Source organism: Amblyomma maculatum, chromosome 2 (genome assembly GCF_055883805.1).
Source record: "Amblyomma maculatum isolate TAMU_Amacu chromosome 2, ASM5588380v1, whole genome shotgun sequence".
NCBI classification, from domain to species: Eukaryota; Metazoa; Arthropoda; class Arachnida; order Ixodida; family Ixodidae; genus Amblyomma; species Amblyomma maculatum.
In genome coordinates, this window is record NC_139345.1 from 216,581,177 (window position 1) to 216,601,125 (window position 19,949).

The following is a 19,949-nucleotide window of genomic DNA, read 5'->3' on the forward strand; positions in this document are numbered from 1 at the left end:
AGGCTCATGCAGAGTAAGGAATAGTAACGTGTGGAAAAATGCCTAGTACAGGTAGTAGAAATGAGCTTCAATAGACCAGCGGGAAAGTAACAGCAAGTTGTAAAAAAATGCATAGTATAGAGCACAAAAATCTTGCCCCGGCAAAATTCATACTTCTTATCCTTACACACATAAAAGCTGCTAGCTAGGCCAGCCCCAGCCTTACATGCAGAATTTTGCACTTCTTGTGGTAGCCAATGACACCCAGCACCTCGTTTTCCATCTGAAGGCCACACAGCAAATGAAAATAACACATAAACTTCACGTATGCAGCACCTTGCATTGCATCACAAGTAGCTTATATGTAGATATTCATTTAATTTTCATATGCACGTTTAGCAGCACATAGGCCATTATAAAACTGCTTTGCTGAAAAGCAAAATTTGGTTTTATACCATGTATCTCAGCTGTCAGCTTTTCTATGTGCCATACAATGAAAGATGAAACATAGCTGGACAATGTTAGTGCTGTCCTGAAGTGAAGATTTTCATGACTCTGACCCAGAGCATATAAAAATACCGTTAATCTTTATCCCTGAAACAGTCTTCAACTGTCTCTCTTTCCACACAGGACAAGAATAGACACCACAGCACCATGCAGTAGGCTGCACAAGCATGAAACTATCCACCTTGCTCGTATTTCTCCGCAATTTTGTGCGTGCTCACGCCGATTGCTTGGCTAGTGAAATCATGTTTCGTCGTCTGGAGTTAAACCAGCAAATCATTGCTTACAACTGCTTACAAATCTTACAACTGCTAACGGTGACACGCTGGCCTAGTCAGGCAACAAGATCAACCATAGACAGCTCATTGCTTTGGCCGTGGTTGTAGAAGCTTGCATTTAGCAGAAATGGCCGGGGAGAAAATTGTTCAGTACTTATAATATATCCTGCTGTACTGACGGAGGCCAAACAACACAATTTGCAGACCTTTTGAAGATGTGGAATGACTGCTCGCTGCCACCGTCATCATGCAAAAACAGCTGTAGCACAAAGCCGAAGTCGCCAGAGCGATAACTTTGTGCTCCTGAACGAGAGAAAACAACCTACTTCACAAACCTTCCTAGCTTTCACAGCGCTATCCAACACTTGCCATTGACAAAATGCTCGAAATAAAGCCTCGCGTTCCACATGCAACTCGCCGTCGACGGTCAGCCAGCGGATCGCAACGGCCAACTGTTTTAGCCATTCACAACTTGACGGCACTAGGAACATCTTGTATCGCATTCTTGTTGAATTGCTGTAGTTGGAAGCTGAGCACAACATCTCATTCCCAGCAAATTAAGCACAAATATCAAGAGAATAAAGGTCGCAACCGCCCGCCTGCAAGCAATACCAGCAGAAACCAAACCACAAAAACGATCTGGAAGTCAAAATTCACGTGACAAAGCCTGGCCATTACGCAATGTTCGCCAAAACTTGGGACACCACCTATTTGGAGATGCCGCAAAATGCGCACAAGGAAATAAGCTTCAAAACTGCGCACAAGGAAATAAGTTTCAAAACAAGTCCAAGATGGTGGCGGCCAGCAGTCTGCTTCACCCACGGCGCGCGCGGGAAGTTCGAACAATTTTCACTTCCTTTTGGCCATTTAAAGGTTTCCGTGGCGTTTTAACAGTCGATTTTACCGTATTTACCGACCGAATTCAGTGTTGATATTTTGAAGACTAGTGCTCAAATGTACAAACATTCCGAAAATGCATTTTCTCAAAATCAATTTTTCGCCCATTTCTGACGTTTAAGGACCGTTTACACTAGGCTGATCTATGTTGGCCAACCATCGCCAGGCGCGCTTTTTGCGTGGTCGTCGTGCTTGTCACACGGCACCGACGCCGACAGCGTGCCGATGGCCGACAGACAGGGATGTTGGTCGGCCGACGCCGAGAGAGAAGTGATCAGGCTGCCGTCGGCCGATTTCCTAGTCACACTATGACAACGCGATGCCTCACGGCTCGCGCCGACCAATAGCAGTCGCTGCCTTCACCTCGCCCCGCCCACAGCCGCGTCTCTCATCTGCTGCAGACCCCGGGGCTACGGATTTCGATACCTGCTTCTCGCTTTTTACCACTTGTTCACCAAATAGCGCACGCATTCGCTAAATGAATACTTCATGATAATAGTAAACGCTTCGCCATTTCCCGTGTGAGCGAGAGTTTATCGGGAATGCGCCGATGATGACGAGTGCATGCCATCGCTGCTGCAGTTTACATCTGTGTGCACACACGCTACTCGTTTTCATGGCAAAACAACCGCCTACCGGGCTCTACTTTACTCGGGTATTTTCTATTCTCGCGCTACAGCTGCACATTACGCATTTACACAATGTGATAACTCCGCAAGAACCGCCGATGAGGCGATATACTGCATGAGAAATGTTTGGGATTTGGTTGTTGACATCGCACGAGAGCGGCACTTCCTGCTAATTATATTTGCTTTCTTCGATGCCATCAATGCTCGATTCTGATTCCTTTTAACCGGAAGTATGTTCGGCAACCATTTGCATGAATTAAGATGGTGTTATTTGTATCCGACGAGTGCCACCAACTACTACCAGCCACCCCCAACATTGCTCGGCAGACCGGGTTACGCCGGCGCTTACCGCTTTCTGTACCGGCATCCTGTGATAAAAAGAAACTTGTCACACTACGACGACAGGCGGTCGTTAGTCGTGCTGGTGTCGTTGTCAGCCTAGTGGAATTGACCAGTGCATCAACAACAGGATCAGCCGACCGACCCGCCGACTACCGACGTCGCCGTCGCATCGGCGTCGCGCCGGCCTAGTGTAAACGGGCCTTTAAGACCCAAGTCCCCCCTTTCGCTGTCGGGCGTTTCTGGCCATGACGCACCCCCAGTGTCGGCATGGTTTCAGGGAACGAGCATATCAAGGAACAAGCATAGCGATTTATTTTTGATTACGATTGCTATACAAATAACATAGTCAACGGAATATGCACATTTCAGTATTCTGCAGGTGTTAATTAACATCATCATCATTATCCTGATTATAAATTAGGTAAATGAGAATAATATCAAAAAAAAAAACTGCTCGATACTTCTTGAGAGACCGAATCCGAGCTCGACTCGTATTTATAATCAAAACAGCCATCGCTCCTATCCGCAGTCAAAGGTCCCGTGCGGTCAGTCATCCGAAAGTAACTGAGCGCACTTTTGATAGCTCACACATCATCATCATCATCATCAGCCTGACTATACCCACTGCAGGGCGAAGGCCTCTCCCATATTTCTCCACTTAACCCGGTTCTGTGCTAGCTGCATCCACTTGACCCCTGCAAACTTCTTAATCTCATCCGCCCACCTAACTTTCTGCCGCCCCCTGCTACGCTTTCCTTCCCTTGGAATCCAGTTTGTTACCCTAAGCGACCATCGGTTATCCTCTCTTCGCACTACATGTCCTGCCCATGTCCAAGCCAACACGGAGATAAATGGCACGTTGTGAAATCAAGGTGATAGAGGGAGATGGAAAGAGGCTAAAACAATCTCCTTTGATGCTGCTAGCCGCAAGCAAGGACACGGCAAGAGAGAGCGAAAGCAGCATTCGAGTCCTGTGTCGACCTATTGGAGAAACAACGGCTGAAGCCCTTGAACATAACGCATCGTAGCAGACACGCCAACAAAATAAAAATAAAAACCTGCAAAACTGCGGCAGATGGCATACCAACCCTTGAACCCATAACCGCAAGCACGCGCCACGAAATGCACACGCCACATGATCGCTTAACGCAATGGAGTAGCGTGCGCGAAGCGACCGCGACCCCAGCAAAGAAGGTGGCGGGGGTGGGCGAGGTCGCTCCGTACTCTTCAGTACAGTCGAACCCGGTTATATCGAACCCGGATATATCGAATTTTGGTTATATCGAACTTACGGAATATCCCCTTGAAAATCCGATGTAAAAGTATAGGAAAGCCGCATCATATAGCGAACTCAATTTCACCGGTCGTTTGATATATCGAACTCCGCACCACGCACTGGAAAGTGTGCCTTCCCCAGAGACGATCGCATCACCCTTGGCCGTTTGCCGCGTGACGTTTTCAAGCCACGCGCGGAAGGAATGAGAGGGGACAGTTCGGCGACGACTGGTCTGGGCAGTGCCGCGCCCATTCCCCAAAGGCGCGCGCATCTGCAGTTATCGTTTCCAGCGCACCAATACATGACGTTTGCAAGCCATGTGCGCGGGTGTGCCCATTCTTTTGCTGAGCTATCTCTCTCCTTCAGCACGCGCTACGCATGCGCCAAGCCAGCTCACCCTGTTTTCAGACAGACGTCGGACGCTTTCTCCAGCATGCGTTGCGACCCTCTCTGCGCGCGGCGGCTTGCCGCGGCTATGGCGCGTGCGGACGTTAAGAAACGGCAACTCTCTTTTTTCCTTTTCTTTCTCTTTTTTTTTTTTTTGCGAGAGTCATCCTTGCTTATCGTTATGCTGTACGCGCGGCGTAGCGTAAGATATGGCGGCTGCGGACGTTAAGAAGCGGCAGTTTTTTTTTTGTTTTCTTTTTTTTGCCGCGAGTTGTTTATCCTTGCATGTATGAATCAACGAAAGCCCGCGGTCAGCTGCTGCGATCATGACGCCCACCCCAAGCGCTGCGTGATGAAACGAACTAGGCTTGTGCAATCAAGCCATCACGGGTACTCTGCCAAGTTCGCTCCCCGCCACCGCAGGAGCTATCGAAAGATAAACGCGCCCCGACGTTATCGCTGCGCAGCATCTTGGCACGCTGCCAAGAAATGAGCTGTGGATAAGACGACCCAAACAAAGTGAAGCGCGTCATCGGCATGCAAGTGAAAACGCTCGCGATTTCTGCTGCGGCGACACAGAAACCTTGTTTTGAGCTGCCGCGGCGGTTCGAGCGAAAGGGACGCAGTTCCAACAAATTTGAAATTTTTTGCTCTATCGCTGCCGCTCATCGCTGAGATCGCTCAATCGCTTGCATGTGAGTGAGCTGGCCTTGACGCATTTTGTTTTTTTCAAATTCTCGGGTGCAAAAGTGGAGGGTGGGTTCGTTATGCGAGTGGTTTGATTACGCGACAAATACGATATCGTTTTTTCGCATCGTAAGTGCCGTCACAAGCCGATTTTTGTATATCGAATTATCGATATATCGAACTTTTCGCGATCGAATAACGGAGCCTTGTAGCGAATAAGTGAATGAGCTAAAATGTTTTTTCATCGTTACACGTAGGAATACAGTTTTCTTGATATTAAGTTTCATGCTGCATTCCACACAACATTGGTCAATAGCTGTCATAGAGGCTTGGAGAATACCATGATCAGAAGTTTTCCATATCTGCTTAAACACTATGCAATCATCTGCAAATAATCGTATGGATACAGAATTTGGAATAACGTCAGGCAAATCATTTATATATATAAGAAACAGTAATGAACCCAATACACTTCCCTGCGGTACACCCAAAGTGACACAAAGTGATTTGGAAACGGCACCACTGACTTCAACAAACTGACTCCTCTATTCCAAGTATGCATTTATCCATTGAGCTATGTATTGTGGAAGACCTATTAGCTCTAATTTATGAATAAGTTTACAGTGTGGGACCGTATAAAAGGCCTTGGCAAAATCCAAGAACAATATGTCCACTTGGCCGGAATTGTCAAGAGCAGAGGATAATTCATGACCAGTTGACACAAGTTGGGTGACTGTTGACATTCCTTTTCAGAATCCATGTTGAAAAGGTGATAAAATGTTTTTGTCACTTAGAAAATCGCTAACGATACCCGCCAGAATGTGTTCTAAAATTTTGCAACAGCTGCTAATTATCGATTCCTGTGGAAGGAGGCGTTTTCTCACTCACTGTAGGGCTGGTGGACACGGGATCAAACAGGTCCTCTTCCTCTTCCTCGGGCTGCAGGGCAAAGGGCTGGCAGGAGGGGTCGAAAGGCTCCCCTCCGGCTGGCAGGCCACCACGGGAGCGGGACCCCCCCTGTGGCGAGGAGCCTGCTGTGCTGGGACCCTGAGGGGGCCCCAGGAAGCGCAGCTCCTGCATGGTAGACACTCAAGTGGGTCTTCCCAACCTGCCCCATCCCTAGGAGCCTCTGACAAAGTGCAAGATGAGCACTCTTGTTGTCCCCTGTTCATCGTCATCATCATCAGCTTGTTTATACCCACTGCAGGACGAAGGCCTCTCCCATATTTCTCCAATTACCCCGGTTCAGTGCTAGCTGCATCCAATTGACCCCCGCGAACTTCTTAACCTCATCCGCCCCCCGAACTTTCTGCCGCCCCCTGCTACGCTTTTCTTCCCTTGGAATCCAGTTTGTTATCCGAAGCGACCATCGGTTATCCTCTCTTCGCACTACATGTCCTACCCATGCCCATTTCTTCTTCTTGATTTCGACTAGAATGTCAGTAACTTGAATTATTTCTCTGACCCACTCTGCACGCTCCTATCTCTTAATGTTACCCCTACCATTTTTCATTCCATAGCACTCTAGGTTGCCCTCAACTTAAGTAGAACTTTCTTGGTTAGCCTCCACATTTCAGCCCCATAGGTGAGTACAGGTAAGATGCAACTGTTGTATACTTTCCTCTTGAGCGATACTGGTGAGCTGCTAGTCATAATCTGCGAGTGCTTGCCAAATGCACTCCATCCCAATCTTATTCTTCTTGTTATTTCCTTTTTATGGTCCGGATCTGCGGTTACTACCTGTCCTAAGAAGATGTATTCGCCTACTACTTCCAGTGCTTCACTACCTAGCATAAACTGCTGCTCCTTCCCCAGGCTGTTGAACATTGCCTTACTCTTCTGCATATTGATTTTCAAGCCTACCTTTCTACTTTTCCTGTCTAGGTCACCAATCATTCTTTGCAGTTCATCTCCTGGCAATGTCATCAGCAAATCGCAAATTACTGAGGTATTCTCCATCTACCCTTATCCCTAGCTGCTCCCATTGAAAGTCTCTGAATACTTCCTCTAAGCAAGCTGTGAATACAGTCGAACCCGGTTATATCGAACCCGGATATATCGAATTTTGGTTATATCGAACTCACGGAATATCCCCTTGAAAATCCCATGTAAAAGTATAGGAAAGCCGTCATATATCGAACTCAATTTCGCCGGTCGTTCGATATATCGAACTCCACACTACGCACTGGAAAGTGTGCCTTCCCCAAAGACGATCGCATTATTCTCGGCTGTTTGCCGCATGACGCTTTCAAGCCACGTGCGGAAGGAATGAGAGGGGACAGATCAGCGACGGCTGGTCTAGAGCAGCGCCCTGCCCATTCCCCAAAGGTGCACGCATCTGCGGTTATCGTTTCCCGCGCGCCAGCACGTGACGTCTGCAAGCCATGTGTGTGAATGAACAAGAGAGAACCGGTGGGAACGAGAGGGGAAAAATGCCACAGAGCGAAGCGCTAGGGTGTGGCCATTCTTTTGCTCAGCTATCTCTCTCCTTCCTCTTTCCCAGCCTTCGTTCGCAGTAGCACACGCTACGCATGCGCCAAGCCAGCTCAGCCCGCTTTCAGACAGAACGTCGGACGCTTTCTCCAGCATGTGTTGTGAACCCTCTGCGCACGACGGCTGACATGGCTATGGCGGCTGCGGAAGCGGCAGATATCTTTTTCTTTTTTTTGAGAGAGTCATTTATTCTTATCATTGTGCTGTACGCGCGGCGTAGCGTAAGATATGGCGGCTGCGGACGTTAAGAAGCAGCAGGTTTTTTTCTTTTTTGCGGGAGTCGTTTATTCTTGCATATATGAATCAACGAAAGCACGCAGTCAGCTGTGATCATGACACCGGCTTTTAGCATTTTTCGCTTCGAACAGCATTTGCAGCTATCACGCACTTTGCCAAGTTCGTTCCCCGCCACCGTAGGAGCTACCATAAGATAAAACACGCCGTGACGTTATCGCTGCGCAGCATCTTGGCACGCTGCCAAGAAATGAGCTGTGGATGAGACGACCAAAACGGAGTGGCACGCGGCATCGACATGCAAGCGAAAACACTTGCGATTTCTGCCGCGGCGACATAGAAACCTTGTTTTGAGCTGCCGCAGTGGCTCGAGCGGTGAGAGGGACACAGTTCCAACAAGTTCAAAATTTTTCGCTCTGTCGCTACCGCTCGTCGCTGAGATCGCTCAATCGCTTAATCGCTTGCATGTGAGAGAGCTGGCTTAACGATTTATTTCTTTTTTTCAAATTCTCGGGTACAAAAGTGGAGGGTGGGTTCATTATGCGAGTGGGTTGACTATGCGACAAATACGGTATGGTTTTTTCGCATCGTAAGTGCCGTCACAAGTCGATTTCTGTATATCGAATTATCGATATACCGAACTATTTCGCGATCTCCTTCGAGTTCGATATATCCGGGTTTGGCTGTATAACAAATACCTGGATGTAAAGAAAAACTGCTGACCTTTTGCTACGTTATAACCAGGTTTAATCAGATAGGTGAACATGAAAACTCTGTCTGATTTTGGACCAAGACAAGTTTCTTTCAGAGTTCCCAAGAAAGCTGGGTGGCATCATTCAGGTAGAAAGTGATTACTCCACCCTGGGGTCTCGAGCCCTCAGGACCAGTCTGAATCTCTAGAACTACTCCTTCTCCCTTCATGGGCGGCACCCACCTGCAGCTGGAGGATGGAGAAGGACGGCTTCACGGGGACCAATTCCCAGCTCTCGTTTTCCAGGAACATGCGCAGCTCCTCCATGCAGCTCCTGCAAAAGAAGCCACACTCACTGCCACGTCCTCAAGGTCACCAAATCCATGCCAAGCACACCACACTTGGTGCCCCCGATTTCTTCAACATTTGCAACTCTCTACTCCGCCACTATATTTGATAAACAAAAAATCGTCCTGCCATGCGACATCCCTTCAAACTTTCCAGACAAGTGCGAAATTCGGCCTCAATACAATTATTTTTTCTTGCATGCTTGAAATTTTTGGTTTAGTTTTGGGGTTTAACGTCCCAAAGCGACTCAGGCTATGAGACGTCATAATGGAGGGTTCCGGGAATTCGACCGCCTGGGGGTTTTTAACGTGCACTCACATCGCACAGCACACGGGCGAGGATTTGATCCCGCATCCTTGGGCACAAAAGTCGAGCACCCTAGCCCCTACACCACCCCGGCGAGGTACTTGCTTGAAATTTTTCCTCGACAATGTGGAAACATGCTTCAGCATCAGCTATGAAAAAGTTTTCAAGAAAATATGCATTTTATTGCACTAAGCATCGTCTTTTTAAATTTTCTCACTATACATTCAGGTTAGCAAACAATACAAATTCTAACTAGATTGTTTGGGAAATGTCAGAATTTGTAACAATGCTTGAATTTAAATAGAACAAAATAAATCAATAAACAATTGCAAAGTTGTGTAAAATGTACAATATTCCGCATATTCAGTCTTAAATTTTGTCCTGAGGTGGTCCAAGTAAATACAGTAAAATCTCAATTTCACACCTGCTAACTTGTAAATTCTGATAATTTGGACTACGAGCGTGGTACTGGCTGAAACCCATGTGATTCTATGGCATCCGTAGCTCGTAATTCAGACATGGGGGGTCATGTCAAGGTACAACATAAGAAGCCAGTGGTTGTCCAAATAGAGCTCCTCCAAACTGAATAGCATGGAACAGTGGTACCCTAGCTCCCCAGGCATGTGTGCCCTGTTGTCGAAATATAGCCAGCAGCAATGTTATAGTTTCGGTGGTGTGTGCTGCTGTTCTCTCCTTTAAGGACAGTGCACCCCCTCACTGTGAGGAAGATAACTCTCTCCTGTCTTGAGCAGATGACATGATAAGGCTGTGCAGCTGGGAAGAGACTGGTCCAAGTCCTTCTGTTGTTGATGGCACAGCCACCCACCCCTGGCTGTTATGAACAGCTTTCTCTCCAGCTTCCTGAGGAAAGATCAGTTCATCTATGTGTCGCTAATGTTGGGGCTGGAATCCGACTGCCACTTGGTCTGCCTCATGGGTCACCCCTTTCTATTACCGTATACACGCATGTAATGGCCGCACCCCGAACTTTAGAAAAAAAATTTGGAAAAAAAACTTTAAAAAAATTTCCTGAGTAAAACCCGCACCATGAGTTTCAGGAAGTTTGGCAGTGCCGTCTACTGTGCGGTGCAAAAAATATGGAACGTTTTGTGGTTACTGCCGCCAGGTGGGGGCCAAAAATCAAGTGAACGCCAAAATGAAGCGTAAGGTTAGAAGTAGAATTGCCAATAAGAATTAAGAACAAAATATTTGAGGAAAAAAAAAGTCGAGCATGGGGGCAGCGGCCACCACCTCCGTTACAAAGGGGGCACTCCTAGCCGCAGCGATGCCCGCCCGTTACAAAAGGTGAAGCCAGCAAATCCAATCCAATCCAATTCAAGTCTGTTCGCCCCCTGTTTTACAGCCATTTCCTCGATCGCCCGAAGCATATCACGTGCGATCTCACAATCGGAACGCATCGCTGCCCTGATTTGTTCTGCGCTCGTGAGCTGAAGATTTTCTTTTTCCTCGATGGGAAAATACGTTAGTTATACTGCTCACTTTAAGCTGAAAGTGATTCACAACGCAAAAGAAGACGGAAAAAGAGCGGCTGGACGAAAGTTCGGCGTTGACGAAAAATGTGTACGGCGATGGTGCTCCCAAGAAGATGCCCTCAGGAAAACAAATGTTCAGAGGCGCGCTTTCCGAGGGAAGCAGAGCATGTTTCCGGAAGTTGAAGATTCACTTCTCGAGTACGTGACGGAGACGCGGCAAAACGGCTTTGCTGTTTCGACTGAGATGTTGCGCATGAAAGCGCTAGACATTGCACGCAGCAAGAGACGAACCTGAAATCCCGACGAGTTTAGCGGAGGAGGACGAGGAGTTTTTTGACAATAATAAAGGCAGGTACCACCGCAAATAATTTTTTTTGCTGTCTTTTTTCTCAAGTAATCGCCGCAACCCCTGATTTTCACCCCAATCTCGGAAAAATAGTGCAGCCATTACACGCGTGTATACAGTACAGTCGAACCCGGATATATCGAACCCAGATATATCGAATTTCGGTTATATCGAACTCACGGAATATCTCCTTGAAAATCCCATGTAAAAGTATAGGAAAGCCGCATCATATATCGAACTCAGTTTCACCGGTTGTTCGATATATCGAACTCCGCACCACGCACTGGAAAGCGTCTCGTTCCCAAAGACGATCGCATCACCCTCGGCCGTTTGTCAAGCCGCGCGCGGAAGGAATGAGAGGGGACAGTTCGGCTAGGGCAGCGCTGCGCCCATTCCCTAAAGGCGCGCGCATCTGCGGTTATCGTTTCCCGCGCGCCAGCACGTGACGTTTGCAAGCTATGTGCGTGAATGAACCAGAGAGAACCGGTGGCAACGAGAGGGGAAAAGCGCGATAAAGCGAAGCGCATGGGTGTTCCCATTCTTTTGCCGAGCTATCTCTCTCCCTCTTTCCCGGCCTTCGTTCGCAGTAGCACGCGCTACGCATGCGCCAAGCCAGCTCAGCCCGTTTTCAGACAGAACGTCGGACGCTTTCCCCAGCGTGTGTTGTGAACCCTCTGTGCGCAGCGGCTGACGTGGCTATGGCGCATGCGAAAGTTAACAAGCGGCAGGTCTTTTTTTTTTCCGAGAGTCGTCTATATTTATCGTTCTGCTGTACGTGCGTCGTAGCGTAAGATATGACGTTGCGAAGCAGTTTTCTTTTTTTTTTTTTTTGCGGGAGTCGTTTATTCTTGCATGTAGGAATTAACGAAAGTATGCATTTGCAGCTACTGTATCACACTTTCCAATATTTTGAGGCAGTGGACTACGCCTGCCCCAAGCGCGGCGTGATAAATGGCACCAGGCTTGTACAATCAAGCCATCACGGGCAGTCCGCCAAGTTCGCTCCCCGCCGCCGCAGGAGCTATAAAAAGATAAACACCCTGCGCCGTTATCGCTGCCCAGCATCTTGGCATGCTGCCAAGAAATGAGCTGTGGATGAGACGACCAAAACGGAGTGCGACATGCAAGCGAAAACGCTGGCAATTTCTTCCGCGGCGACACAGAAACCTTGTTTGGAGCTGCCGCGGTGGCTCGAACAGCAGAGGGACCCAGTTCCAAGTTGGAAATTTTTTTCTGTCGCTGCCGCTCGTCGCTGAGATCGCTTAATCGCTTGCATGTGAGCGAGCTGGCCTTAACGTTTTTGTTTTTTTTTTTTTTTTCCAAATTCTCGAGTGCAAAATTGAAGGGTGGGTTCATTATGCGAGTGAGTTGATTATGCGACAAATGCGGTATCGTTTTTTCGCATCGTAAGTGCTGTCCCAAGCCGATTTCTGTATATCGAATTATCGATATATCGAACTATTTCGCGATCCCCTTCGAGTTCGATATATCCGGGTTCGATTGTATTTCCCCCCTCTCCTAAGCACCTGATACAGTGTGCTCCTTCTGCACGCCCCAAGGCACTGCCCCTCGTTTTCATGACTGCGCTGCTGCATCTGGCAATGTCCAGCTACTCGTCTCAGGGCGATCACTTGGCAGCCAAGCCCAGAAGCAAAAATTATCGAGCACATAAGCAGAATAATCGGGGAAGACTGCGAAAGGAACAGGATGGGTGCTGGTAGGCTGCCTCTCAGTTTCTGGACTGAAGAAGATTTTCCCTTTGACTTTAAAGCCTACACAAGCACAAGCTGAGTTCTGTAAATTGTGCACCCTGTTACACATCTGCTGCTTTCTGGAGCCAGCATAACTGCTGAGCTGGAAGTGAACAATGACGCCGGTACTGTACACCTACACCTCAAGTTTGTCCTTTGCTCAACCTCATCCAGTTATCTCATTTGCATACCTCACATTTTTACTAAACCACTTAAGCGAACATTAATCCATCAGGAATTTATCAACACGCCACAACTTTGGCCACAGCTTCTGATAGGCTGTGCACCTAACCTGACTAGACTGGGGTAAATTAGCAATAACCTTTTCCTATTTCCCTCACACTTTTTCTACATTCACCCATTTTTTTTTTTCTATATGCAATATTTGATTATAGTAGCACTGAGAGATGGCTTGAAGAGGACTTGCTGTCAAGCTCCCACCCTGTCTCCTCTCTGTTGTGGGCTGGCATCACTGCCCAAATAATTTTACAGTGAGAACACAGCTTTAGAGAAGCTCCACTGAAGGGGCAGGGGAGTGCATTGGAGGCCAAAGCTAGTTATATTGTCACAATATTGGCGACTAGGGCTAGGTTATCAGAGCCGGTGCAGGTGGAATTACACGGTCCAAGCTTTAGGTATGTCCTTCTAGTCCGGAGCCGATTCACTTCGTCCTTTTTCTCCGAGCGCCACTTCAACGCCTTTCGCTCCGAGCGCCCCCTGGCATTCCTCCCTCCTTAAGCGTGACGCACACGGCACACGTGCACACAGGTGGACAAAAGCAAACGAAAAAAAAAAGTTTGCAGATGCCGTCTTTCAGTTACCACGTAAAATACGGCTTCATGCGTAGGACATGAACTGTGTCTGGACGAGGTAGCCGATGGCCTCTCTGCTCTGGGCCATCTGGGAGGACCTCATAGTTAACGTCGCTGAGGCGCCGCAAGATTTTATATGGTTCGAAGTAACGGCAAATCAGCTTTTCTGATAGGCCACGGCGTCGAACAGGAGTCCACACCCACACCTGGTCCCTGGTGTTGTAGGAAGCTTGTTTGTGGCGGAGGTTGTACCGGCGTGAATCCTTGTCCTGTTGCTGGGCGATGTGGACGCGTGCTAGTTGGCGTGCTTGCTCAGCATCTTAGGCAAAGTGCTCGGCGTCGGTAGAAAGCTCGGTATCTGTTTCGCAAGAGAGCATTGCGTCCAGCATCGTCCGAACCTCCCTGCCGTAAACTAGGCGAACCGGCGTGAAGCGTGTCGTCTCTTAGACTGCCGTATTGTACGCGAATGTCACATATGGTAGGATAGCATCCCAAGTCTTGTGCTGGGCGTCGACATACATCGCCAGCATGTCCGCTATGGTGTTATTAAGCCTTTCCGTCAGCCCGTTGGTCTGCGGATGGTAAGCAGTAGCTTTTCGATGCGCCGTACCGCTGAGATGAAAAACTTCGGCCATCATTTGTGAAGTAAAGGCAGTCCCTCTGTCAGTAATAATACAGGTTGGAGCACCGTGCCGCAGCATGATCTGGTGTACAAAGAAATGGGCAACTTCAGATGCTGTACCACTAGGTAACGCTTTGGTCTCGGCGTATCGAGTCAGGTAGTCTGTGGCGATGATTATCCAGCGGTTGCCCTCGGAGGATCGAGGGAAAGGACAGAGAAGGTCCATGCCGACTTGATCAAACGGTGCGCGTGGTGGTATTATGGGCACGAGAAGGCCTGCAGGCTTTGATTGCGGAACCTTCCGACGCTGACTTTGCCGACAGCTCTTAACATAGCGCTTAACAACAGTGGCAAGGTTGGGCCAGTAGAATGTCTTTCGTATTCTAACAAGTGCGCGAGTATAGCCCAAGCGGCCAGAAGTTGGTTCATCGTGGCACGCGGAAAGGATTTCCTCTCGCAGAGCTGCGGGTACCACGAGGAGGTAGGTTCTCGAATCGGATCTAGAGCTGTGCTTATAGAGTACACCACTTCTCAGGCAGAAAGTTGAGAGGCTCCGGGAAACGCACTTAGGTATTGTGGCTGGCTGACCTTCTAAATAATCGATCAGGGCTCATAACTCTGGATCAGCACGCTGCTGATGAGACATATCGGACATATCTGAAGCATCAACAGCTCCGAGAAAATTGCCAGAGTCACCCGTGTGTGGTGAAGCGAGCTCGACGGGTGCACGAGGGAGCGCGTCAGCATCTTCATGCTTATGTCCGGACTTATAGACTATAGTGAGGTCAAACTCCTGTAGGCGAAGGCTCCATCGCGCCAGGCAGCCGCATGGGTCACACAGGTTGGCCAGCCAACACAAGGAATGGTAGTCAGTGACCACTTTAAATGGGCGACCATAAAGGTAGGAGCGAAATTTTGCAGCAGCCCAAATAATGGCGAGGCATTCCTTCTCAGTAGTTGAATAGTTCATCTCGGCGCGGGATAAAGCACGGCTGGCATAGGCGACGACTCGTTCCACACCCTCTTGACGTTGCACGAGAACCACCCCAAGGCCAATGTTACTGGCGTCAGTGTGGATTTCTGTCTCACCGTGCTCATCGAAATGGGCCAGAATAGGCAGCGATTGGAGACGGAGGCGCAACTCGGTAAAAGCAGCTTCTTGCTCGTGACTCCAAACAAAAGGGGTGTCTTCCCGGGTGAGCCGAGCCAGCGGTTCAGCAAGATCAGCGAAGTTATCGATAAAACGGAGGTAATAACTGCACAAGCCGAGAAATCTGCGAACAGCTTTCTTGTCACGTGGAATCGGAAATTCCGCAACAGCATTAAGCTTGTCAGGGTCGGGCTTCAAGCCGGCAGTGCTTACGACATGACCGAGGAATTTAAGCTCTTGGTAGCCAAAGTGACATTTCTGTGGCTTAAGTGTCAAGTTAGCGGATCGAAGAGCTTCGAGTACTGACGGCAGGCGCTTAAGATGCTGTGAAAACAATTCTGCGAAGACCACCACGTCATCTAGGTAGACTAAGCCCGGCGAGAACAGTGTCCATCATCCGCTGAAATGTGGCTGGCGCGGAACAAAGTCCGAAAGGTAGAACTTTAAATTCGTAAAGTCCGTCGGGTGTGACAAAGGCCGTTTTTTCACGATCTCACTCATCTACCTCAATCTGCCAGTAGCCACTTTTCAGATCGATTGACGAAAAGTACTTTGCACGCCGAAGGCGGTCGAGAGAGTCGTCAATCCGTGGCAAGGGGTAAACATCCTTCCTGGTTACAGTGTTCAGCTTGCGGTAATCGACGGAAAAACGTAACGTGCCGTCTTTCTTTTTAACTAGAACGACTGGGGAGGACCGTGGGCTATTTGAAGGCTGGATAACATCATCTTCAAACATTTGTTTAACTTGTGATTTAATAACTTCGCGCTCGGTCGAAGAGAGGCGGTAGGGGTGCTGGTGAATTGGGCGCACATCATCGAACGTCACGATCTGGTGCTTGGCAATGGGAGTCTGATGCACTTTTGACAATGATGCAAAACACTCTCTGAATTCGAGTAACAACGAAAACAGCAGTTCACGCTGGCTCCGATAGCTCTGAGCTAATATCGAGGTTGTCGAGGGATGTGGGCGGTGGCACGGTTTCTGTGGACAAGCACTCGGAGACTTCAGATATGCGTTCCGCGAAAGCTACGGAAGTATTCCGAAAAAGGTGTCGATACTCGTGCGAAAAATTGGTAGCAAGTACCTTGGACTGACCACAGTTAAGATGGATCAAACTGCGAGCCACGCAGACTCCCTGCGTCAACAGTAACGAGAGGTTAGTTTCGGCTATTGCATCACCATCATGAAGTGCATTGCATTTGACATTAACGAAGGTGCTGGTTCGGGGTGGCAGCGTGACACTGTCCGCATAAACTCGAAGCACATTGAGTGGTCGCTGTGTACTGCTGAGGGCCACTGCTTTCTCAGTTGAAAACGAGACCTTAAAATCCCGGAGGTCAATAATTGCGCCATATTCACGAAGAAAATCTACGCCCAGAATTAGGTCACGTGAGCAGCTTTTCAGAACGAGGCAGCTTACCACAAATGTCCGCTGTTGAATTTGAACCCTGGCTGTGCATATGCCTAGAGGAGTAATCAGATGACCCCCCGCAGTGCGAATGTGTGTGCCAGCCCACGGAGTCAAAACCTTCTTGAGAATCGCGGCAAACTGGCTGCTCAAAATAGAATAATCAGCACCAGTATCCAACAAAGCTCGAACATGGCGACCATCCAGTACTACTGGTATGTCCAACGACAGCTTCTCGCAAATATCAGGCTTCTGAGTGTTTGAGTGCTCTGCGTCAGCGTACGCGGTATGCTTCACCTGCAATTCGTCGTTGTTGCAGGCGTGTTGCGGTGTCCGTTCCACCGGCAATTCGTCGTCGTTGCGGGTGCGTTGTCACGTCATCTGTTCCACCGGCAATTCGTCGTTGTTGCGGGTGCATTGTTGCGTCGTCTGTTTCACCGACAATTCGTCGTTGTTGCGGGTGCATTGTTGCGTCGTCTGTTTTACCGGCAATTCGTCGTCGTTGCGGGTGCGTTGGTGCGTCGTCGGTTCCACCGGCAATTCGTCGTCGTTGCGGGTGCGTCGTGGTGGCGTCGAGGTGGCGTCGAGGTAGCGTTATAATCGGCAACCGCGGACTTTTCCAATGTCGATTCGTAGAGTTTCCGTGTCCGCGTCGATGGGGGGTCTCCCGCGCAGCGATGTCCAGCGAGCCTACCCCCGAAGGTCGCTGGTTTCAGTTTTCCCGCTGGGGGCTGGCCAATCGGCCCTGCGCTGCCCATGAGGGCCTCGCAGCAGATGGCGAAGGGCGAGCCCTGGGCGACGGTGATCGAGATTGCCACAGACGAGACGGAACACCACGGCGCTGGGCACTGAGGAAATCTTGAACGGCTCGGGGCCGTTCGCCGTAGCGAGGCCGCGGAGAATCGGCGGAAAAACCTTCGAGGCCCAGTCGACGGTAGGGACAGCGCCGATAGACATGACCCGGTTCGCCGCAGTGAAAGCATAAAGGCCGTCGGTCGGGGGTACGTCACTCGTCTGCTTTCCGTCTAGACGGTCGGGAATCCGTTATGTACTGGATCACGGGGGCCGGTGTTGTTGGTGCAGCTATGTTAGCAGGAATGAGGGTCGGCGACTGGGGTAGAGAGTATTGTAGCACCTCGGCGTATGTGGGACGCTGACACTCAGGTGGCGTAAGAGGAGGAGCAGGGTGAGGTTCACCGCTTGGAAACGGAGACCGGAGCGCTTGCTGCACTTCGTCGCGGACAACGCTCGCAATGGAGGTAGAAGCTGGTTGATGTGCGCCATACAGCAGTCTGAGTTCGTCGCGCACAATCGAACGTACGAGCTCACGTAGCGCTGATGCGTCCATGCCATGCGATGGTAACTCGGCAGAGACGGAGGTGGCGTGGACGGTACGATTCTGTGCCGAAGCTCGCTGCTGAAGCACTTTTTCTATCGTGGATATTTCCGCAAGGAATTCTGCGATAGTTTTCGGTGGGCTGCGCACCAAGCCAGCAAAAAGCTGCTCTTTAACGCCAAGCATGAGGTAGCGCAGCTTTTTGTCCTCGGACATTGTAGGGTCTGCCCGCTTGAAGAGGCGTGTCATGTCTTCGATATATGCTGCGACGGTTTCATTAGGCATTTGAACCCGAGATTGGAGAGCGCGTTCGGCCCGTTCGCGGTGATTTGAGCTACCGTAAGTAGCCGCAAGATGACGCTTGAACTCACTCCAGGAAGACAGCTGGTCTTCACGGTTCTCGAACCATGTCCGCGCACCATCTTCAAGGCTGAAGTAGACGTTGCGAAGCCGGGCGGCATCATCACAGAGGTTGAAGGTAGCTACCCTTTCGTAGTGCTGCAACTAGTCGTAGACGTCTTCATAGGTGTCCCCGTGAAAGGTCTTTGGGACGCGGGGGTTCTGAAACGTCACGTAAGTAGGGGCCGCTCCAGGCAGTGCAACGACGTCGTGGCTGCCGGTAGTCATAGCCGATGGGGAAAACTCAGGTGGTAGGCCTCGTTGCCTGCGGCTGGTGCGGTGAACAGGCGTTTCCTCGAATATATGACCAGCACTCCTGCTTAGCGGAGGGGTACGGGACATCAGACCTGACCTCCACCAGATTTGTCACGATATTGGCGACTAGGGCTAGGTTATCAGAGCTGGTGCAGGTGGAATTACACGGTCCAAGCTTTAGGTACGTCCTTCTAGTCCGGAGCCGATTCACTTCGTCCTTTTTCTCCGAGCGCCACTTCGTCTTTCGCTCCGAGCGCCCCCTGGCAATATGAAGTCTTATGGCACATGCACATAAGCAACTGTGGCTATCATGTGGCAATACAATCATAAAAATGTGGATAAAAAAGTCGACTAACTGTGGAGTTATTTTAGCAGAAACTGTTTTGCCACTGTTCACTGAAATGGACTCAATGTGAGCCACTGTCAACCATCTTTCTGCATACTTTCAAATGTGATGGGAGCTTCTGTGAATGAGGGCCACATGCGAGTGCCATAAGGTACACTCAGATCAGAACATCACTGGTCAAGTCAGCAGTGCCATTAACAGGCCCGTTTGGGTGTCTCATTTTCTCTTCTTCCAAAAGAAGAGGTGATGACTCATATCTGTTCTCTACGCAATAAAAAACTTTCTCATGTGGTCCCAAACAGCTAAAGCAGCCAATTGCTGTCACTTCTCCCAATTCCAAAATGCCAATATTTTCGGGGAATATATCAAGAGAGTTGCGAAAATGCTGAGTCCGTATTTTTTTTTTTTTTTTTTTTTGAAGCCTGGGATAAAGTGCTGCAGGAGAAGCTGGTCTACACTTAGCTCTTTCAATGACTCTCCCATAACTGTAAGCTTACAATGGGCCTTTGAATGTCATTTGAGCCATGGTTTCTGAGGGTGACTTTGCACCCCTTTCAGGAACAAAATCCCAAAGGACTGAAAGAACAGAATGTTACATACCAATGTGCAGCACATAAAGATCTTAAAGGACAATCCCCACCAAGCATTTCCTCCTGACCTCTAGCATTCGCCCAGAATCACAGTTGGAAACGTGAAAATCAAACAGACCTCACAGCATCCTTGTTAATGCAGATATCAGGGTGAGAAGCTTTCTTTTTTCCCGCCCGTACAATATACATCCCACCATCACCGGAGCTTCGGAGTGAAGAATGAAATGAGAGCGGGCTACAGACAGGCAGCACGCACCGGTGGTAGTCCTTGAAGTAGTTGAAGCTCTGCTGCCGCAAGGACTGCTGCAGCTCCTCCGAGGGGCTGCCGCAGAAGTCTTGTCCAAGCTCCATTAGCCTGCGTTCCCCCGTGCACAAAGGTCACAAGGGCA

The 19,949-nt window shown here is 49.3% G+C and overlaps 1 protein-coding gene across 2 annotated transcripts in view; it reads right to left on the reverse strand.

The window, feature by feature from the left end:
* Positions 1-19,949, reverse strand: part of Vps50 (vacuolar protein sorting 50) — a 220,625-nt gene that overhangs the window by 135,704 nt on the left and 64,972 nt on the right. For both annotated transcript variants that reach the window (XM_084595738.1, XM_084595737.1), the window contains exons 13-15: positions 19,817-19,915; positions 8,641-8,731; positions 5,868-6,053 (exon numbers count right to left, since the gene is read on the reverse strand). In XM_084595738.1, the coding sequence (XP_084451864.1) occupies positions 5,868-6,053; positions 8,641-8,731; positions 19,817-19,915 (376 nt within the window). The remainder of the gene's footprint in view (positions 1-5,867; positions 6,054-8,640; positions 8,732-19,816; positions 19,916-19,949) is intronic.